Source organism: Eublepharis macularius, chromosome 4 (assembly GCF_028583425.1).
Source record: "Eublepharis macularius isolate TG4126 chromosome 4, MPM_Emac_v1.0, whole genome shotgun sequence".
NCBI classification, from domain to species: domain Eukaryota; kingdom Metazoa; phylum Chordata; class Lepidosauria; order Squamata; family Eublepharidae; genus Eublepharis; species Eublepharis macularius.
Window position 1 is genome coordinate 35,881,252 of NC_072793.1, and position 22,144 is coordinate 35,903,395.

The 22,144-nt window shown below is 40.9% G+C and overlaps 1 protein-coding gene across 2 annotated transcripts in view; it reads right to left on the reverse strand.

The window, feature by feature from the left end:
• Positions 1 to 22,144, reverse strand: part of TNRC6C (trinucleotide repeat containing adaptor 6C) — a 169,011-nt gene that overhangs the window by 115,524 nt on the left and 31,343 nt on the right. For both annotated transcript variants that reach the window (XM_054975961.1, XM_054975960.1), the window contains exons 2-3: positions 20,075 to 20,171; positions 14,534 to 14,555 (exon numbers count right to left, since the gene is read on the reverse strand). In XM_054975961.1, the coding sequence (XP_054831936.1) occupies positions 14,534 to 14,555; positions 20,075 to 20,137 (85 nt within the window). In that variant the 5' untranslated portion in view covers positions 20,138 to 20,171. The remainder of the gene's footprint in view (positions 1 to 14,533; positions 14,556 to 20,074; positions 20,172 to 22,144) is intronic.

Here is a 22,144-nt window from a genome sequence, read left to right on the forward strand (position 1 = left end):
TTCAAGAGTGACTCTCAAACACAAATAAGCATTGCATGTTAGAGAGAGCTATGCGCTATCTATCCGACCATAACTGTCCAATCACATGAGGATTCTCTCATGAAGAAAAAAAGAAAATGCTGGGATTCTCTAGTTCTGTTGGGATCTGTTAGTTCTTTTGGGAGGCTCCGGGTCAGTGGTTACTCTTCAGTATTAGGGTAAGCCTAGAGGGGTGAGCAGCACACACACAAAAAAACCCCACCCAAATCTGGGAAATCCAGATCCAGGTTCCCTGACATACAGGTAAGATTCTCTAATCTGTTTCAGCAAGATCAGAGAATCCTGGATTTATTTGCCCATTATTTTCTATGAGAAAACTAACTGGGAGCTATCTGGGGAGCTGGAGGGTGGTTATTTTTCAACAAAACTTATTAAATTTGCAGGGGAAACTACTCCTGACTGTCCTCTAAAGATCCTCCCAGTTTCAGGAAGGATCTTTGGGCTCCTGTACAAGGTGCCCCCTGCCACACTCCACTGTTTCCTATGGGAAAAGGTGAAAGTTGACTCCCACTGCAGAAACACATTGGGGTAAGGCTGCCATGGCCAAGGCACATTCCCAAACGCAAGTTCGACACACAAAAATCCCAACAGAACCAAACTGAAGCCCCCCACTACCCGAGTGCCCCCGAGACAGCTTCCCACAGATACTCTCCGCTGTTTCCTATGGCAGGGGGGAAAAGTCAAAGCTGGCTCTCAGGCCAAAACACGCTGGGGCAACACTGCCATGGCCAAGGCACACTCCCAAATGCAAGCTCAACACACAAAAAGCCCAACAGAACCAAACTGATGCCCCACCTCCAAACCCAAGTGCCCTCTGAGCAAGCTGACCACAGCCACTCTCCATTGTTCCCTATGGTGGGAAAGTTTCCAAGCTGAATCCTAGGTAGAACTCACAGGGGCAAGGCTGTCACTGGCCACAGGCACACTCCCAAATGTAAGCTCAACCCAAAGAAAGCCCAACACAACCAAAGTGAAGCAAGGGGACCAACATCAAACTAGAGAATCATATCAAAGCAGCAAATTCCACCCAAACCAAACTGAAACAAGGGAATGGGTAGAATCCCCCCAGAACCACAGTGAAGCAAGCAGCAAATCCCATCTAAACCAAACTGAAGTATGGGACACTGGTGCAATTTATCCCAACTGAACCAGTGTCACTCAAAGAAGTCAGGCAGACAGGAGAGCTCCTGCACAGACTGGCTGCTCACTCCCTCTCCCTGCCTCCCTCCCCCTCTGCCTCACTCCCTCCTCCCACCTTCCCTCTTGTTAAAAAAGCCCAGGAAGGAGCCAGACTGAGACTGAAGCAATGTTTCCTGGATAAACCTGGATTAACTGGAGGTATGGATTCAGGATTCTCTGATTTGATTTGGGATAGCTTGGATTGGCAAAAATCAGGGTTTTTTTCCTGGACCCAGAGTGCACACCCCTAAGTAAGTTTTCTTTTTCCTGGAGAAAGCATGCAATCCCTCCCCCACAGGCTATAAACGAAAAGTGGTTGGGGAGATCTTGTTCAGGAGCCTGTAGAATTGGACCTCTCGGTCCAATTTACTTCAAACTGGATTGTTTTTTAAAGGACAGTCAGCCCTCACTATGCTGCAATTTTGGTGCAGTTTGCATTAAAAATAGGCCCTCCAGTCCCCCCAAAAGATTTCTCTATAGGGAATATGTAGCTGAAAATATTCAGATTCCCCTCCAAAAGCCAAATACTATACTGGTAATTTTGGGCCTGAATATCAGGAATACCAATATTTATTACATTTCTGATACCTGAATCCTAAAAATACCATATTTTTAGTGCACAATGTTAGTCAACACTCTGTCTGTGGACAGGCTGACATGGAACAAGCAACTTGTTATTGTTTCCCTTAAGCCTACTGGGTAATAAGGAGAAGGGAATTTCCCCATACAGCTACAGTGGGGGAGAGGAGGTTGAAATGTTGAGTTACTACAAGGTAGTAAGACAGATAATAAATGTTTTAAATAAATAAATTTTACTTGACCCTTAGTTTCCAACATTTTCATGTTGTAATCACTGCTGCGCTAAACAAAGGTTTTCCCACTGTAGTTTTGGCCAGCTGAGTAGCATTCTTCTATCCTGCTCCTGAATATTATCAGTCTAGGGCTGTAGTTCAACTGTCCTATACTACTGTCTTGGGGCTAGGATAACAAGAAGGCAGTTATTTTCAAACCTGAGTGGTATTGTGCAGAAGAAAGGTACTTTCTCTTCTCTCTCCTCTCACCTTTCCATGCCGTACAGAACACATTAGGGGGAATGGATAAAGTAAGCTGATAGTGAAATACAGTTTCCTTTGACACTAAAAAGATAGGACAGACAAGACTTCATGTAATATCACAGTTTGTTAAAGCGGCTATTGTGATCTATCACTATTACAATTCAGTTATGGATTTGCTCCCGACAACTCTTTAGCTGTCTTCTATTTGCTGTTGCTTCTGGCTTTAAAACATTCTTCAAAACAATTTGTTTCCAGACAGGGATATCTCTACACTGATGTTAACAATAAACAACATACGAGACCTAATACTTTGCTAGTTCAGTTAATGCCCTTAGCACTTGCATGTTAAAACATGGCTCAAGTCCATAAAGAGTTTTCTTGGCTGATTAATACTGCCTGAGACATTCACATACCTAACAGTGAAAACTTGGAATGATGCAGTATCAGGAAGACTCTTCATTAATTCAGCTGAAGCCTAAAAGAATTTTATGTCTGCGGGGCCATCATACATTAATGACATATATGGGAACGAGCATTTAAATTATTCAGGAACACTAGGAATGCAGATCCAGCAGTTTTTTAAATTTCTCAACTGCTGTATAAGAAAAAAAAGCCTCTCAGGCAACACACACACAAGCAAGCTCAGCTCTCCAATCATGGACTGATAAAAACCAGCAACACTTCTTTCAGTTTGTTGCACACACAACAATGAAACCTTCTATGCTTCCTAAGAAATGTAGCCACTCTCTTACATGACCAGAGAAGCCTTCAAAAGATATATTCACCAAGTCTTCCAGGACAATTTTAGCAATTATAAACATATAAACAAGCAGCTTCCCCTAAAAACACCAAAGAGACCAGAATCAGGCATAGAGCAAACAGAATCCATATGTCAGTGTTTACAGACTAACAACAACGGTGCCAGTGTGCAGAGCTGGCTTATTCTATTTGTTGTTTTAGTTGACAGCTCTTGCTTGAGCACCCGTTGCCATAGCAACTCTGTGCACAACTCACAATGCACCCAAACGAACTGAGAGCTAAATTAACTTATTGCATGTCACCAATGAGAAATGACTGTTCAGAGATAATTTTCTGTACTAATATGTAATAGAGTTAACTCTCTAAATTGAATTAAATTAATTAAATGCCACTCCCAGTAAATCAGATTCTATTACATCAATGTTAAAATAAATTAAATGTTTTATTAAAACCACTAATAATATTATGCTATTACTTCATTCATTCAAAATTCTGTACAGTTGATTTTAGGCACATGTATGATTTTGACCAACCACCAACTTTAATGCACTCTGTTTGTTACAGTTGTGCCTATAGGAAATTATGGCAAGGAAGAGCAAAGTTGGTTTCAGTGAAGATATCCATGCTGTACTATCTTTCCCTAATGTTTTAGGCAAATTTAAATTCAGACTGTAGTACTTGGCGTGCCACAAGAGTAGTCTTCAAAAGCATCTTCTATTTGGATATGGGGGAAGAAACCCTCTCTCTAAGCACCACCCTAATGAACAGGAGAAGTTACATGAGCTGCCTGGAAACATTTAAAAGTGAGTTAAGTACAAACTAAAAAAGGAGCTACAAAAATTTTCAGACTGTTAGAAGCAAGATATTAAAAGGGAAATATTTATTGTTGGTAAGTGCAGTAATATTTATCCAATGGGTTGTATCCCATTGCTGTATGGTGCTCTCTGTTGACACAACTCCTCCTCTTAAAGCTGCATTCAGTGATAGGGTATTATCCAGTATTGGCTTCCAAGTTGCATATTATCACTCCATAAAACACCACGAGTCATTATGTACAGTGTTTAGAAAGTCATCTGCTCAAGGCAATGCAGCATCAAAAAGGGAAATAGATTTTAGGAGTTAAGGAAGACGCAGAAAATGTCATGGTGATCCTATACATCTGCAATTGGAGCATTATGTGCAATGTAGTCATTCCATCTCAAAAAAGACAAGAGAAAGAAACAAACAGCAGTAACAACAACATTCAATTTATATACCACCCTTCAGGACAACTTAACACCCACTCAGAGTGGTTTACAAAGCGTTACAAAGTGTGTTATTATTATCCCCACAACAAGTAGCAAGAGTATGGCATGACGTCTGGCCAATTTAAAAAAAAGCCTGTATATCAGAACCATTCTGTATGAACAATGTAGAACATAAATTATAGACAAACAGCAGAGGGAGCACACACCATTCTACTAACACGAGGGTTGCTCAAACAGGAGGAATTTTCATTAAAGATTCAGAAGGGCTGATATTTCAGTGTAGGAAAAAATATTTACAATCTTTGAAAGACTATTACAAATCTCAGTAGAGATCATTTTGGAACAAAATTTAGAAGCACACCTTTTCAGATAAAACATAGTTCTGGATATAAAGTGTCTCTTAAATTCTGCATTTCTTCAAGGAATCAAACATTATGAGTTTAAGGGTAATATTTTTAACAGCTTCTATTTTTGAAACCTTTGTACTGAAGAGAACATACACAAATGTGTTAGAGAACATTCAACGGAATACTTTGTTCTTACATTTACAGTAATGAAATGCATGTTTAGAAGTGGCTGTTCACATAACATTGTGTGATAGTTATAGATAACTGGTGAGGTAGGTGAGAGCCAGCACGGTGTAGTGGTTAGTTCAAATCCCCCCTCTACCATGGAAGCTTGTTGGCTGACTTTGGGCCAGTCTCACCCTCTCTGCCTAACCTAATCTGCAGCTTTTGATGTGAAGAAAAAAAAGAGGAGGACGATGTAAACCACTTTGCATCCTCGTTACAGAGAAAGGTGGAGTATAAACAAAATAAATAAATAAATGCGTAATGGCCACGTGTATACATGAACAAATACTCTTGCCTTTAAATATACATGGACCTTTTCTGCTTGCCCTGCTTGTGAATTTTCAAGTGAAATGCAGCTATTTACATAAACACATCCCCTTCACCTTTGACAAAATACATGTATATTTTGTTCTCTACTATCAATACCTTTGTAAATTGGAATGATGTCACAAGTAGAAGAACACAACACTAAACTATGTGGAATGATGTCCAAAGTAGCACTACACGACACTTAACTATGCTTGTTATCAAGGATGAACTCACATGGGAACATGTACCTATATATATATGGATGTGGTGAACAAACCACAGGTTATTTGTAATGAGAATGAATCAGAAAGATCTTTGGCTCAAGCTGAAAATGAAAATTTTCTTGTCTATAACAACAACAGTGTTTCAACACTTGAATTAGGTGCTCTAACAACTCGTAGTTTGTTTCTTTCTTCCAAACCAGGAGTCTAAACCATGGTTTAATGCTGGTTTAGAATCCTAGTTTGAAGGTAAGAAACAAACTGCTATTTGTCAAACTTCCTACTTCAGACACCACACAAAAATGCAAGTAATTCTCAAATGCTCTTCTTGGTATGGCATGCACATGCATGAGAAGTTTGCAAGGAGCAAACAAGCCCAGCAACTTGCTAGCTTGTTCTCCCTCTAAAGTGGAGAACAACTTGGGTGATTCCCACCATCTTCCTCTTCCTGTCTGGCATGTGGCACACCCTCTCTTCAGTACAGTAATGTCTCTGTTCTTCAAATATTGTAATTGACAGAAGTACAGTTATAAGAAGCTGCCCTTTGTGTACAGTAAGCCCACTGAGAAGATCCCTGATTACAGCCTACCTGCCCTCTTGCCAGAATAAAATTAGTTTTCCAAAAGCTATTGTGATTTCTAAAATTTTACTATTTGGGCATATCACCGCTGTTGCAGTTCAATAAAATGCACTAGGCAAAGCACATTACAGCAGAAAAAAGTCTTTTAATGCACAGTGAAGTATACACTGTGGACAGATAAATAACCATAAAGCAGCAGGAAGCTTGATCACAACTACCTTAACTATTGTTATATAGTTGGGCTACATTTATATTCTAGCCAGCACAGTGCTTTTCTGTGAGACTGATTTTCCTAAATGATTTTCTGGCCTCTGACAGAACTAGTAAGCCCTCTCTGCAGATCACTGGAACTCAAATGAAGGCCCAGTATTTCACTTAACACATTTCTTCAAATAAAACAGAGGAAAAGCAGGAACATACAAAGATGTAGCCTGGTTCATGAATGATTTGAAAGAAATTAATTTCTAAATTTGTAATTTCTATCTTACCATGATGTACCTAGATTAAAGCTTTAAATAAAATGGAGAGAGTGCAATGATTGCCATGTTTTCCAAGACTGTGCTCTCATGCCTCACTTAATTTTTAAACATGTGCAAAACTGTCAAATAGATCTGGATTGGGCACAACTTGTTACCTCTCACTAGGGAAGATAAGCATTCCATACCCTGTCCTGAGCAGTGAGAAGAGAAAAATCAGAGGGGGAGACAGAAAGGAGAGGAAGCAATAGCAAATCAGTGACACGGAGTTTGGGAACGATTATTATTTCTACAGCTCCATCAAGTTACACAGCACTTTAAAGAGAAATATAAAGCAAAAAGTACACAACATTCATACCAAAGTTGAAAGAAGATACTACAAACTTACAGTGAAAGTTTCTTAATACTGTATACATTGATGCCAAAGGAAGAAAGAAAAATATTCAGAAAATATTCAGGGTAATGAAAAACTATCTTCCATGAATGCAGATAGTTGTGACACACTGTGCAGATAGTTGTGAAAATCACATCAGGTTGCTTATTTGTAAGTGGTATTCAAGTAACCATATGTGCAAACACAAGAATGGGAACTTTCTTGAACTGAAGCTGAGAAGGTGATACTTAGAGGAGTCCATCTCTTGAAAATGGAAATGTGTTCTTCCTTTGCACATACCCGTACTATCCCACTCAGTTGCTTCATGGCCGCTGTGACAGTATTCTACATTATACACACGTTTGCAGTGAGGCTTGAAGATGAGTCATGTGACTTCAAAAATCAGAGAGTGAAAACCACTCAAGGCAAAAACAGTTACTAGTAAACAACTAATCTTTCTTATTTATGGTCTCTGTACACACATCAGACTGTCGAAATACCATACCTGAAAGAAAATGATGGTGTCACAAGGCAAGGATGGCATGGATATTGAGGCTGACCCTATGGAGGTAGCATTACTAATTACCACACTAATGTCCAAGACATTTTGCTTACAGATATCACTGGATTGGCCAGGTAGATGCTCTGCAAAGTTCCCTCTAAAAACTGCACGACATAACCATGGCTCTCATGGAATGTCCTCTAATAATATATGGAATAAATTGCCCTCCCTCACAGAATATAGTGAGGAAAAAACAACAGGAAAGGAGAGGCCTGCTAATTTAGACAAAGAGGGAGTTCTATATCAAAGAAACATCTTGTAGAAACATCTTTATACCTAGGGGCTTTATGTATTTGGAGGGTGTTAGACGGCCTACGCAGAATTAATCTTTGTGTCTAAAAAAGAAAATTGAAAGGAATACCTTCTGGTTTAAAGTTAAACTGGAAGCAACCTTGGGAAAACAGAAATAACCAGATGCAGAACCATTTTGTCCCAGTGAATATGGTGATGCAGTGAACCGGGGAACACAGCTTACTCACTCTCCTAGCAGAAATAATAACTACCTGTCTTGAAAGAAATGAGAAGACTATCTCAGCTAGCCATGCATTCAAAGTATTTTCATACTAATTGGGCAAGGATTAAGGACAAAGTTCGAGAAGCTGTCAAGAATTGTTACTGGAGAGTATTTTATGAAGGCACATTATATGTAGGACTCCCGTGAACCACATCTGATATGGTCAGAGGGCTACAAAAATATAGTCAATTCTTGTTCTGCTAAATCTCCATGAAGAAACATGAAGAAATGGAGGAAATACATATGAGGGACTTCCAGACGTGAGCATGGAAATCTCCCCTAAACAACAGGTGCAGAGACGGACATTACTGTGAAATAAACAGCATACAGTGCTCAGGAATGTGGCTAAAGATCTATCCAAACATGTCTCCAGACCTCAAAGATGGAGTACAGGTACCAAAAAGTGAGGAACCATTTATATGCTATTCCAGTTTTCCAGCTCATATACTGTAAGGATCTGCCAAGTAACTCTCAAAGACTTCACTGCATGAGTCCAGGAACTGCATGAGTTAAAGCACTTTATTGATAAGCTACTAGAATCATACCCTACTGCATTCCTTGCCAGGAATGGCGTTTCTCTACAAGCACATAACATATAAAGGATTCTAAGCATAACCTAATCCCCCAGAGTTCCCACCCCCTTCAGGAAACAGCTAGCTTAGTTCAAGAGATGATCAGCAGGACTAAGCAGAGATGATGTGCTGGAAACTTCAAGGCCGTGAGTGCTTCCCAGGCTAAAGAGAAAACACACAGATAATAGCAAAGTAGCCCCCTTCCTTGCAGACTTTCATATTCCAGTCAGAGAACAGCTTCAGCCCCTATCATCAGAGTCAAACAGTACACAGGGCCTTGCAGGATACAAGCATTACACAGAACCTTGCAAAGTATGACAGGAGACATCCTGACATATACCTGCAAAAATGAGAGGGCATCCACTCACATGGATTGTGTTCTGAACTGTCCTGTGGTATGGACATTAATGTGAGGGCACAAAATATCCTGAACCCCTTACTCTCCTATTTGTTATATAGACTATTATAGTGAGATTGTGGTGGCTCTCTGTAACACTTTGCTATCAAACACTGCAGACTGCCAAATAAACATATTGTTATCCTGTCTATCACATATCTCCTCATATATATTTACTCATTTGTTGTACAGAAACAGCATGATGAAATCAATCTTAAAGATAGGTTAACAAAAAAAATGGATACCACACAAATTCCCTGAAACCAGTACTTCCTCTAACTTGGAATAAGAGCTTTGGAGCCTCAGTACTTAACAGCACCAAGTCCTTCTCTGGCTTTGATTGTATATTTGAGTTACCTTTACCCCTCCAGGCAAACTCAACTTACTTACTGTGCTCTGTAGGCAGGCAACGGCAACAGTGGAGGCAGGAAACAGCTGCAGAAGTCACCAAGCAGGAGAAAGGAGTCTCCCTGCTTCCTTATCCTTCCCCAGCATTTTGGACACCATTTTGGCAATGTTTAAGATGTATCCAATAGTCTTCATTGCAGTTCTCAAGAGTGCACTGGGTACTTCTCAAACACTGCTGAAATAGCATTCCATGCTCCTATCCAAGTGCTTGGAATTATGCTCGGTTCTTCTTCAGCCAGTTTACTGGACAATAGTTTAGCTTCATCGAGGCCAACTCGAAGGCAAACCCAGAGGACAGGTGGATGGGTGAAGCACTGCCTTTTACTACAAGAGATTTTAGTAGCATGCATGGGTGAATTTAAAACTCAACAGGATTAGAGTCCAGTGACACCTCAGAGACCAACAAGATTTCAGGGTATAAGATTTCAAGAGTCAAAGCTCCTTCTTCAGATACAGGGAGGCATGGAGATCCCTGAGCCTTATATCCTAATTAAGAGGTGGGTGGGGTGAGGCAAAGAAAGGAGTTAGGATGTAAAGGTACAGTGCTCGGCTTGATTAGAGCAGAAATCAGCATGTGTGCAACTGGACTCAAATCCTGCTGTTCTACTGCAGAGCAACATGGCAACCTATTTAAACTATTTCTGAACTTAGAGCTCAGAAAAAAGATAAGCTAAAAATACAAGATTTTCTGATATTACAATGCTAAAACAGAAATTCCAGAGTAAGTACTTTGATATTTATATTTAAGGTTTCCAAAAAAAGCTTTAGGGTAACCCCAAACAAGAACAAGTGACATAACGAATGGTCCCTGAGCATTACAAAAATGCCCTTGTTCAAAAAGTAAGCATTGGCAGTCCTCCTGCATAGACCTGAAACAAACTTCATATAAAAGCAATTTCCTCTTAAGGCATCTATAGGCTCATATTAGTTTATGCAATTATACGACTTAATTAGAGTTCATGTCATACCTTTCTCTATGACACCCTCAGGGCAAAGAAAAGGTAAATACAGACAGACCACACTCAGAGGACATTCTGTTATTAAGGATATTCTGCTAGTGAATGTAAGAAAACAAAGCATAAAAATAATACCGTATTGCAAATCTAGACCACTAAACCACCAACCGACCGACCTTGGTTAGGGTTTTCTAGAGACAACACTTGGCCACCACTGGAAACCAGGCAAAGAGCACTGTGCCATATACTTTTGGAGCAGGAAAAAAGGAAATACAACCCAATGAACTGACAAAAAACTCTAGGGTAAAAAAAGTACGTACAAAGCTCACTAAGAAGCAAAATGCTCTCAGAGAAAATGTGCCACAATGCTGGAGAGAACAAGTACTAACAGTATTTATTTATTTAGAAAATTTCTATGCCAACTCTCAGGTGAACCTGATCCGAAGAATAAGCATATGCATTAAGGGAGCATATGCAAAAGGAGGAAAAATGAGCGGAGGACAGAAGCACCAGCTTCTACACTTTATCTTCAGAGTGAGTTCTCAAATATTGCTCTGTAAAGGCGCAGAACCTATGCAGGCATATTTAGTTGTTTATTTAAAACATTTGTGTGCTGCCTTTCCACCTAAAACAGGGTCTCCAAGTATGGTTGCTAGGTCCCGGGGCTCAAACTGGGGGCCAGGGTGATGCGACAGGTGTACGTACCTCACGCCTGCACACAGCACATACCTGCTCTGGAGCACTTCGGCATTGAGCCAGGAACAATGTCGTTCTCAGTGCAATGTGGAAGCAACATGTTGCTCCAGGGGCTGGTTTGGTAAAAACTGGGATCTGGCATGACCCCATGCTTCTGCACCATGCCGGGAATGATGTCATTCCCAGTGCAACACAGAAGTGTCCTGGAGCACGTGGGAGTACACTGCAGGGTCCTGGGCCCATCCATTCCCACACCTTTTCGCTCCACCAGCCGTTGGGAGCGGAGGCTGGGAGGGGCAAATCCTCCAACCCCACCGGGGAAATGGGATCTCTACCCCCAAGACACCAAACATTAAAACACTAACAAACAATTCAAAACAGCATTTTAAAACAATTTCAATTTTTTAAAAAACATTTAAAATAGTATTAGAGCAATTTGATAAATATGGACACAGAAACACAGGACACAAAGAACAAGGAGAAGGGTCAGTAACATTTACTGGGGGATGTTTAAAAACACATTAGCAAGCAGAAAGAAAATCCAAATTAAATACGTCACATGCAAAACATTACATATGGGCTTGGATTCAGGGATTTGCCAGTAGATTTGGTAGTCTAGGCTAACAGCTATATGAGTTGCGGAGGGGGGAGGGTACACTGAGAAGGGAGGAAGAGAGGACAATTTTGTTCTCTTCCCACTCTTCAGGGCAGTTTTGCTTGCATAACTGTCTTGGCAGGGCTCACAACCTCAGGTATCATCCCAGGGTTGGAAAAGACTGTGGGGGAGGGAGATCTGAAAACCATGGATTATTAACTTTCCTGTTCATGCATAGCACTTCTGTCAGTGGAACAGAATGCTTTTGCCACCTGCCCCCTACCTCCAAAGCAGACCACTGATGCCCCCATACTGCTAATTCCTGGGAGACGGGGGACCCTCAGGATCAGCATGAGAGGCAATTACGGGCCCACAGCAAGAAAGAATTGGTGAAAATTACCTAACCCTTCCGTTAGATGTAGTTTCAAGAAGTCTGATGTAATGTTTTACACGTAAAGTTTTAGTATTTTATTTCTGCTGGTTAATGTGAGTTTTTAAAAAATTGTTACTGTGTGTTTAAATATAGGCCTCTGAGAAAAGAAGTAGGGGGGCTGCATGAGTGAATGGAGTCTGCTCTAGGGCTGCAAGGTCCCCTGGTGGGGGATACCCCGCTCCCAGCCTCTGCCCTCCACTGCCACTCAGCCGGCTAGTGGGGAGAAAGGCCCGGGGAATGGGCCCAGGAGGCAAAAAGCCTCTCAGACCAGCATGGGGCAGGCATGCCCTCACGCTTCACAGGGGCCCAAATTGACCTGTGATGTGCAGGAGCATGCCAGCCACCAGGCATGATGGTATCACTTCCAGAAGTGATGTAATTGTTGCCGGGGCACCGCATGCTTTGTGCACGTGCGAGGACATCAAACATCTTGAAAGTGACAGCCCCCCCCCTTATTGTGAGAGTAAAGGAACCTGACAACCCAAGTCTGCTCCCATTAGACAGTAGCTGTGCCATAGGGGGAGGAATTAACTGCAGTTTTTGTCAGTGTGCTGAGAAGAAGTGACCATGCTGGCCAAATCAGGCAAACTGTGTAGAGCCTGAGAGAGCTGGTTAACCAACCAGGAGAGAGAGAGAGTTAACCAGCCAGGAGATTCTAGCCAAATCAGGCAGTGTGTGTGGAGCCTGAGCTGTCTGTGTGCATCTCCAAGAAAGTATTTATTCTGTCTAATTCAGGCAAACTGTGGAAGCCTGAAAGTCTCTCATTCTGTCTAAGTCAGGCAAGCTGTGTGGAAAAGCCTGAGTGAATCTATGACTGTGTGGGTTAAATGAGTATTTTTTTCTATGAACATCTGTGTGGAAAATAAATTTTTGTGGCAGGTCTGTGAAACCACCAAACATAAGAACTATTTTGAAACTAATATGCTTATCAATACTTTGCAAATATCAAGCTTACGTACTTATAAATAATTTCTACTTTTGTTTAAGGGAGGAAAAGATGCCTTTTTAAAACTCACAACCATCATCATTGACACAACAATCATGTGCAGATCGTTTTGTCAATATATATAACAAGGCTTTTAGGGTTGCCAGGTCCCCTTACCGTCCCCAGCAGGAAGCTGGGGACCTGGGGCTTACCTTTCTTGTGTCCCCAGTATGTTTCATTTGTGTGCATGATGATGTCACTTCCAGTGACATCACTTCTGGCCCAAGTCATAATGCTGGTGCAGGAGCACGTGCACACTTTGCAATGGGCCAATTTGGGCCTCAAATGGGCTTAATTCGACCTGTTTGGGACCCAAATCAGCCCACTGCAAATCATGCATGCGCTCTCGGGGCAGCAGAGCATTGTCATGTTACCCGTGGGAGCGTGCCCGGGAGGCCAGTTCCCACACCATTCTCCCCCCACCAGCCAGGTGAGTGGTGGCAGAGGATGGAGGGTGAAAGTGGGGAATCCTCCACCCCCACCAGGGAATGGGATCCCTACTTCCAACAGTACAAGTTAAACCAGGGAAGCCTAAGGCAAAAGCCTTTGGTGGCAGTGGAAATCTTTTGAGGGAGTCAGGAAGGCAGCAATATATAGGTCACACAAACAAAAAAGAGAGGATGATCTTAAGACAAAAACCTGGGTAAAGTAGCGAACACCTGAAGCTCTGTTTATATGGAGATAAAAGGAGTGTTGATTGCGACCAAAGCCCTCCTGAGGTAAAAGTTTAAGGTAATGTAAGGAAGAGCTGGATTAAAGGTCCAAAGGCAAAGTTTTAAAAACAAACAAAAAGAAATTCATTTGATCTGGTATCTGGTTAAAGTTTCTTTTCTAATCAGAACTGGCTTATTTAAGAGATGGTAAACAGAAAATTTTGCTTTTTTAAAAGTTGAGAACCTTTCCTCATTTTCTAGTATTTAACTAGTGGTGTAACTATTGATTTTTTTTAATGGCTCTTCTCTGATATAATTATTGTCATACAATTGTTGAAACTGTGTTGTTTGTTTAAAAATCAATTTGAAAGGAAAATTTAGTCTGAATCCAATTTCATGATTTTCTGAGTGTGCATAGCACCTTTCCCCTCCCCTCCATGGCTTCACATAACCATAGTTCATCATGTCTTTAAACTAGGCAAACTATAGTTTCTGTCCAAATATGGGATTGAAACCCACTTCAAAGGCATTGTTCCAATCCTTGGTTTGAAGGCAAATATAGTTAGCAATAACTAAAGTTTACCAGATTTAGATATTACAGAACATTGGTTACCCCAAACCATGGAAGGGTGGTGGGATGGATGAGGACGAGAATAAAAGCCCTCTCTGTGTCATCTAAATTGAGCCTAAGTTCATAGACTCAGTTAAAACAATGTCAGACCAAGAAACAAAGGGAGGGAGAAGCACACAAGCCTGAGGTGATACAAGACAATTAACTCCTGTGCCATCTAAGGAAGCTTATTTACAACAACATATAAATATACTCCTGCAAACCTACTCACACCATGCAACATTTCCCCATGTAATGAAAAGTCTACAGTCTGCATTAAAAATTCCATTTCAAATTAATGCAAACAATTAACATTTTACAAGGAATCAAATATTATATTACCTTTGGTTTTTTGTTCAGCAGCCTAAAAGATAAAAACAAGAAGTGGTCAGTAAATGAGGACAATCATTAAAAATAACCTGCAGCCCTGCCAATTAAGCAGACCTGGCATATAAATTATGGTGGCGCTGGCACTGCAAAATGAGCTAGTTCCTGCAGGCTATCAATGGAACGGACTGATGGTATGGACCATCTCTCACTCATCCAAAGAGTATTTCGTTATCCTGAGAAATCAGTATTGTTTGAGTTTGCCAGGTACAGATGTTCAGAGAGCTCCTGAAACTCTGGTGGTGGTAGAAAGTGCCTTCAAATTGTAGCCGATTTATGGTGACCTCTGCTGCAATTTTCAAGGCAAGACACTGAGGTGGATTGCCATTGCCTGGCTCTGCTAAGCTACCCTTGTCCTTGCTGGTGGTCTCCCAACCAATTACTAACCAAGGCCAACTCTGTTTAGTTTTTAAGATCTGATAAGATGGGGCTTGCCTGGGCTATCCAAGTTCTGAAACTTTAGAGTTACATAAAAAGGAGAATCTTCCAGATGCTACTTCTCCCATCACACTAGCACCTAGAAAAATGTAGGTAAAGCAGTAGATGGCAAAATTTTCCCATTTGTGCAACCTTTTGAGATTCAGGAGCTGTCTCTAGATCTAGACCAACAATATTAATAAAGGTGTTCGATGTATTGTCGAAGGCTTTCACGGCCGGAGAACGATGGTTGTTGGGGGTTTTCCGGGCTGTATTGCCGTGGTCTTGGCATTGTAGTTCCTGACGTTTCGCCAGCAGCTGTGGCTGGCATCTTCAGAGGTGTAGCACCAAAAGACAGAGATCTCTCAGTGTCACAGTGTGGAAAAGATGTAGGTCATTTGTATCTACTCAGGAGGGGTGGGGTTGAGCTGAGTCATTCTGTAAGAGTTTCCCAGGGTGTGGAATGCTAATGGCGGGAGGCTTCACTGTAACCTGAGGAGGTTCTTTTGCATATGGATTGGTGCTTGATGTGCTAATCTTCTCTGCAGGGCTATTGTCGGGTGTGGAGTGTTTTGTTGGCCTGGTGTTTTTCAGAACTGGAGCCCATGCTCTGTTCATTCTTAAGGTTTCTTCTTTCCTGTTGAAGTTTTGCTTATGCTTGTCAATTTCAATGGCTTCCCTGTGCAGTCTGACAAAGTAGTTGGAAGTGTTGTCCAGTATTTTGGTGTCCTGGAATAAGATACTGTGCCCTGTTTGAGTTAGGCTATGTTCAGCCACTGCTGATTTTTCAGGCTGTCCAAGTCTGCAGTGTCTTTCATGTTCTTTTATTCTTGTCTGGATGCTACGCTTTGTGGTCCCGATGTAAACTTGTCCACAGCTGCAGGGTATACGGTATACTCCTGCAGAGGTGAGGGGGTCTCTGCTGTCTTTTGCTGATCGTAGCATCTGTTGTATTTTTCGGGTGGGTCTGAATACTGCTTGAAGGTTATGCTTTTCCATAAGCTTTCCCATCTGATCAGTAATTCCTTTGATATATGGCAAAAACACTTTTCCTGTAGGTGACTGTTTTTCCTTGGTTGTTTGATTCATCCTGGGTTTGATTGCTCTTCGGATTTCATTTCTGGAGTAGCCATTTGCCTGAAGTGCGTGGTTTAGATGATTAATTTCCTCATTGAGAAAGCGCGGCTCACATATCCGTCTTGCACGATCCACTAATGTTTTCATTATGCCTCTTTTCTGTCGGGGGTGGTGATTGGAGTTTTTGTGTAAGTACCGATCAGTGTGAGTTGGTTTCCTGTAGACCTTGTGACCTAACTGAAAGTTTGCTTTGCGGATGACCAAGGTATCCAGGAATGAGAGTTTTCCCTCACTTTCTTTCTCCATTGTGAATTGTATGTTCAGGTGGATGTTGTTGAGATGATTCAAAAACTCCCTCAATTCTTCCTCCCCATGGCTCCAAATGATGAATGTATCATCCACAAACCAGAACCATACACTGGGTTTGTGGGGTGCTGATTCTAGAGCTGTTTTTTCAAAATGTTCCATGTAGAAGTTTGCTATAACTGGGCTGAGTGGGCTCCCCATGGCCACCCCATCCATCTGTTCATAGAATTCGTTGTCCCATTGGAAGTAACTGGTTGTCAGACAATGATGGAATAAGGCTGTTACATCCTCTGGGAAAATCTGATTAATCAGTGCAATAGTGTCTTTTACTGGAACCTTGGTAAACAGGGATACAACATCAAAACTGACAAGTATGTCTTGTGGATTGAGTTTCAGAGAACTGATTTTGTTGATGAAATCTGCTGAATCTTTGATGTAAGACGAGGTTTTCCCGATGTGGTCCTGCAGGAGATCTGCCAGATGTCTAGCTAATTCATATGTCGGTGAACCAATGGCACTCACAATGGGTCGGAGTGGGACTGAATCTTTATGTATTTTGGGGAGTCCATATAGTCTAGGTGGCTGTGCTTCAGTCTTGCATAGTTTTCTGTGCGTGTCGGGATGTAGTGAGGAATTCTTGATCAGCGCATTTGTTAGCCTGGTGATTTTGCAAGTGGGATCTCGTTTTAGTTTTTTGTAGGTGGAGGGGTCCAGGAGTTCCTTAATCTTCAACACAGCATGGGCCATCAAGACCCTCAATGCAGATCCAGACATCATCATTCTACCAGCTGATAAAGGCAATGCTACGGTGATCATGAAAACGGAGGAATACAAAAAGAAGATTAAGGAACTCCTGGACCCCTCCACCTACAAAAAACTAAAACGAGATCCCACTTGCAAAATCACCAGGCTAACAAATGCGCTGATCAAGAATTCCTCACTACATCCCGACACGCACAGAAAACTATGCAAGACTGAAGCACAGCCACCTAGACTATATGGACTCCCCAAAATACATAAAGATTCAGTCCCACTCCGACCCATTGTGAGTGCCATTGGTTCACCGACATATGAATTAGCTAGACATCTGGCAGATCTCCTGCAGGACCACATCGGGAAAACCTCGTCTTACATCAAAGATTCAGCAGATTTCATCAACAAAATCAGTTCTCTGAAACTCAATCCACAAGACATACTTGTCAGTTTTGATGTTGTATCCCTGTTTACCAAGGTTCCAGTAAAAGACACTATTGCACTGATTAATCAGATTTTCCCAGAGGATGTAACAGCCTTATTCCATCATTGTCTGACAACCAGTTACTTCCAATGGGACAACGAATTCTATGAACAGATGGATGGGGTGGCCATGGGGAGCCCACTCAGCCCAGTTATAGCAAACTTCTACATGGAACATTTTGAAAAAACAGCTCTAGAATCAGCACCCCACAAACCCAGTGTATGGTTCCGGTTTGTGGATGATACATTCATCATTTGGAGCCATGGGGAGGAAGAATTGAGGGAGTTTTTGAATCATCTCAACAACATCCACCTGAACATACAATTCACAATGGAGAAAGAAAGTGAGGGAAAACTCTCATTCCTGGATACCTTGGTCATCCGCAAAGCAAACTTTCAGTTAGGTCACAAGGTCTACAGGAAACCAACTCACACTGATCGGTACTTACACAAAAACTCCAATCACCACCCCCGACAGAAAAGAGGCATAATGAAAACATTAGTGGATCGTGCAAGACGGATATGTGAGCCGCGCTTTCTCAATGAGGAAATTAATCATCTAAACCACGCACTTCAGGCAAATGGCTACTCCAGAAATGAAATCCGAAGAGCAATCAAACCCAGGATGAATCAAACAACCAAGGAAAAACAGTCACCTACAGGAAAAGTGTTTTTGCCATATATCAAAGGAATTACTGATCAGATGGGAAAGCTTATGGAAAAGCATAACCTTCAAGCAGTATTCAGACCCACCCGAAAAATACAACAGATGCTACGATCAGCAAAAGACAGCAGAGACCCCCTCACCTCTGCAGGAGTATACCGTATACCCTGCAGCTGTGGACAAGTTTACATCGGGACCACAAAGCGTAGCATCCAGACAAGAATAAAAGAACATGAAAGACACTGCAGACTTGGACAGCCTGAAAAATCAGCAGTGGCTGAACATAGCCTAACTCAAACAGGGCACAGTATCTTATTCCAGGACACCAAAATACTGGACAACACTTCCAACTACTTTGTCAGACTGCACAGGGAAGCCATTGAAATTCACAAGCATAAGCAAAACTTCAACAGGAAAGAAGAAACCTTAAGAATGAACAGAGCATGGGCTCCAGTTCTGAAAAACACCAGGCCAACAAAACACTCCACACCCGACAATAGCCCTGCAGAGAAGATTAGCACATCAAGCACCAATCCATATGCAAAAGAACCTCCTCAGGTTACAGTGAAGCCTCCCGCCATTAGCATTCCACACCCTGGGAAACTCTTACAGAATGACTCAGCTCAACCCCACCCCTCCTGAGTAGATACAAATGACCTACATCTTTTCCACACTGTGACACTGAGAGATCTCTGTCTTTTGGTGCTACACCTCTGAAGATGCCAGCCACAGCTGCTGGCGAAACGTCAGGAACTACAATGCCAAGACCACGGCAATACAGCCCGGAAAACCCCCAACAACCATCAATATTAATAAAAACAATAAGAAAACAATCATTCTTTTTTTGTGACTGGAAAGAGTTGACCACTGAATCAATGTATGTTTCTAAAGTTAAACTATAGTTAGAGGCACTGAAGTGTCAAACAAACGGTGCTATGAGAAGGTAGTGATGAATAATTAGAGATTCCTGAACTTTCATACAAAAATAATTTCCTGCCAACCAAGTAGAGCAGTAAACCCTTCTTCAAAACTAAAAAAACAAGAAAATTATGTAAACCTATGCAAACACATCAGAGTTACTATAATAATCAGCCATGGAAAGGTTGGATACAAATTCTCAAGTAAAATTTATAGCAGCTTTTCTTGGCTGAAAAGGAAACTCTGTTAAAAAAAATTTAAATTTATAAGCTGTGCATAGAATTTTAAGAAATATTTCCAGCATCATGCATTTTCAGGCCTTTCTTGTGTTGCCCAACTATTACCCAGGTAACCCTAGGCAATAATTTTGGCAATAATTTTGGCAATAATTTTGGCAATAATTTTGGACCACAATCCGTAAGTGAGACCAGCAAAAAAAGCCCTCTCTCAGGCCCATTGATTTGCTGATCATATTATTAGTAATAAATCAAGATGGGTAGCCATTTTAGTCTGTCTGTAGCAACAGAAAAGAGCAAGAGTCCAGTAGTTCTATAAGACTAAAAAAAATTGTGGTAGGGTATGAATTTTCATAAGCCACAGCTCACTTCTTCAGCACTAAGCAAATCACACCCTGAAGAAGTAAGCTCTGGCTCATAAAGCTCATCTCCAATCACAAATTTTGTTAGTCTTATCGGTATTACCCTTTTCTACTATTATTAATAAATTATGTGAAGAAAAGGCTAACAAAACCAAACTTGGGTGTTGTTAATAATAATCTACTGGATTATTTACAACACCAAACCAAAATACTTCCTAACAATCACAACAACAGCTACTCAAAATATTAGCCCTGTCACAAAAGAATCATCTAGACAAACCTTTTTCTGAGCACCTTCCTTCTTTTTCTTTTCTTCCTGCTTTTTCTTTTTCTTTTCTTCCATCAAATGTTCCTCTTCTTGTGTTTGTTCTTTCTCCCTGTTTAAAAATTAAGATTAAACATTGTTTTAGAGAGCTCTGTATTTCAAAATATCTTATAGGCAGTAAGCATTAAAATATGCTGCTTTTTATTTATATAATCAATAACATTAGACAGAATTGCTATTTTTTATTTACTATCCCCATAAAATGCACTCCAAACAAATAATACAAATTGTGCTTCCTGTATGTAATGCAGACTTTGTTTGCTCCACACATGCTATAACTAAACAGGAGTCTTGTAAATTGTATTCCAGCTTAAACTACCATGGATCACACTTCAGACACAATGAATGGATCCTTAGTATCATATTATCATATTAGTATCATACTATCATATTATGTAGGGGGTATTAAAAAATGAACAGCAAGGTCAAGAGGGCCAGGAAATGCATGAAGAGCAGGGTGAAAAATAATTACTTAAGGTACTTAAAACCTACAGTGAGTAAGTCCCCGTTTAGGCGCTGGGGGGAGCACTCTTAATGAAATTCAATTCAGTCGTTTCATGCCAGTGTCTCCCTATGACGCTCCTTTGTTGAATTATGACTTTCAGGTCAGCTACAGAGTATAGTACCCTACATTAGGTTTTAGCCTAAGGAACCTTTCTCCAGCTTAACTGACTCATCTGTTGAAGGAAGGATTCAAACTTTGCTTTGTGAAGCAGCAGGATACAGCCCAGACTGGCTAAGGAGATGCTGTATGTGCAGCTTATTAATGGAACACTTGGGGAAATTACAGAAGAACAACCAAAAACATACCATGACACCCCTTGTTCCCAAACAAATTTCTAAAACCAACTTAAAGTCTTCTAATAAAATAGAATTTCGCCTATATTTCTTTGAAATTTAATGAATGCAACACACAAAATCAACTCAAGAAGTAGGGCGGAGGGGAATGGAAGTTTTAAGAGATCAAATGACACCAGGTAAGAAAAGAGCTAAACTATAATCAAATTATATTTTTAGACGGGATTCAGCAAAGATACACAGAGGTAGGCTTATCCCCTGTCAATAACCATTTACAGCTGGATTTAATTTAAATCTCAAAACTTTTGTGAAAAGTTTATGGATTAAGCAAATGTGTTAAATGTGCTAAATAATCACAGATTTTCTAAAGTATCTAGTCATACTATTTTTAAACAAGTTCAGTTTACAGCTCACTTCCAAAGTCTTTTCCAGATGGTAACAACAGTAATTCCCCTCTTGGGTTCTGTGTTACCATATAAAACTGGCAAACTTGAGAAAATAGGCAGAAAGTCTGTCACTCTTCTGCCATATTTTCACCCAGTGTCAGATATCTAGGGTACAAAATCCTGACCTGTTGTGATAGCTGATGAAACTTTTGACCCTGCACCACAGCTCTGTGCAAGCAAGATCAATGAACTGTGAATTATGGTGTTACACAGCCAGCAGCTATAACAACTCTGCAAGAAATAAGCCTTTCTGAAAGTGGAAATTTGTTCAAGATTCAATTATCTGTCTATTTTCAACTATAACCTCAGCATGAGGCCTTTAAAGGGGAGCATTTGGACAGTGTGCAGGGAGTACGGAGCAGCAAACATCTCATTCAGAATTTTGGAAACATACATATTAGCTGATCATTACAGCCAAATTCAAAGCACCCCCATGAGAAAAAAAAAATATAGACTGTATGTCTGGAGCTGCTAGCTAGCTTCTGAACCCTGGCTTGAAAACGCAGGGAGCACCCTTCCTACATTTGCAAGGAGACACAACAAAGTCCATTACTTGGTAAAATACAATTTTCTTTACCACCTTTAACGCAGTAGCTAAAGTTTCAGGAACTTCAACTCCCAAAATTCATTGTGAACCTAACATCTTGTCTTTGGTTTTGTGGGGATATTCATACTGTGCCTATAATTTTAGCCCTATCATGATCTTAAACCATCAGACCATCCAAGGTTAATAAAAGCAGGTATTTCATATTATGGATATATAATGGAGGAAATGCATAGC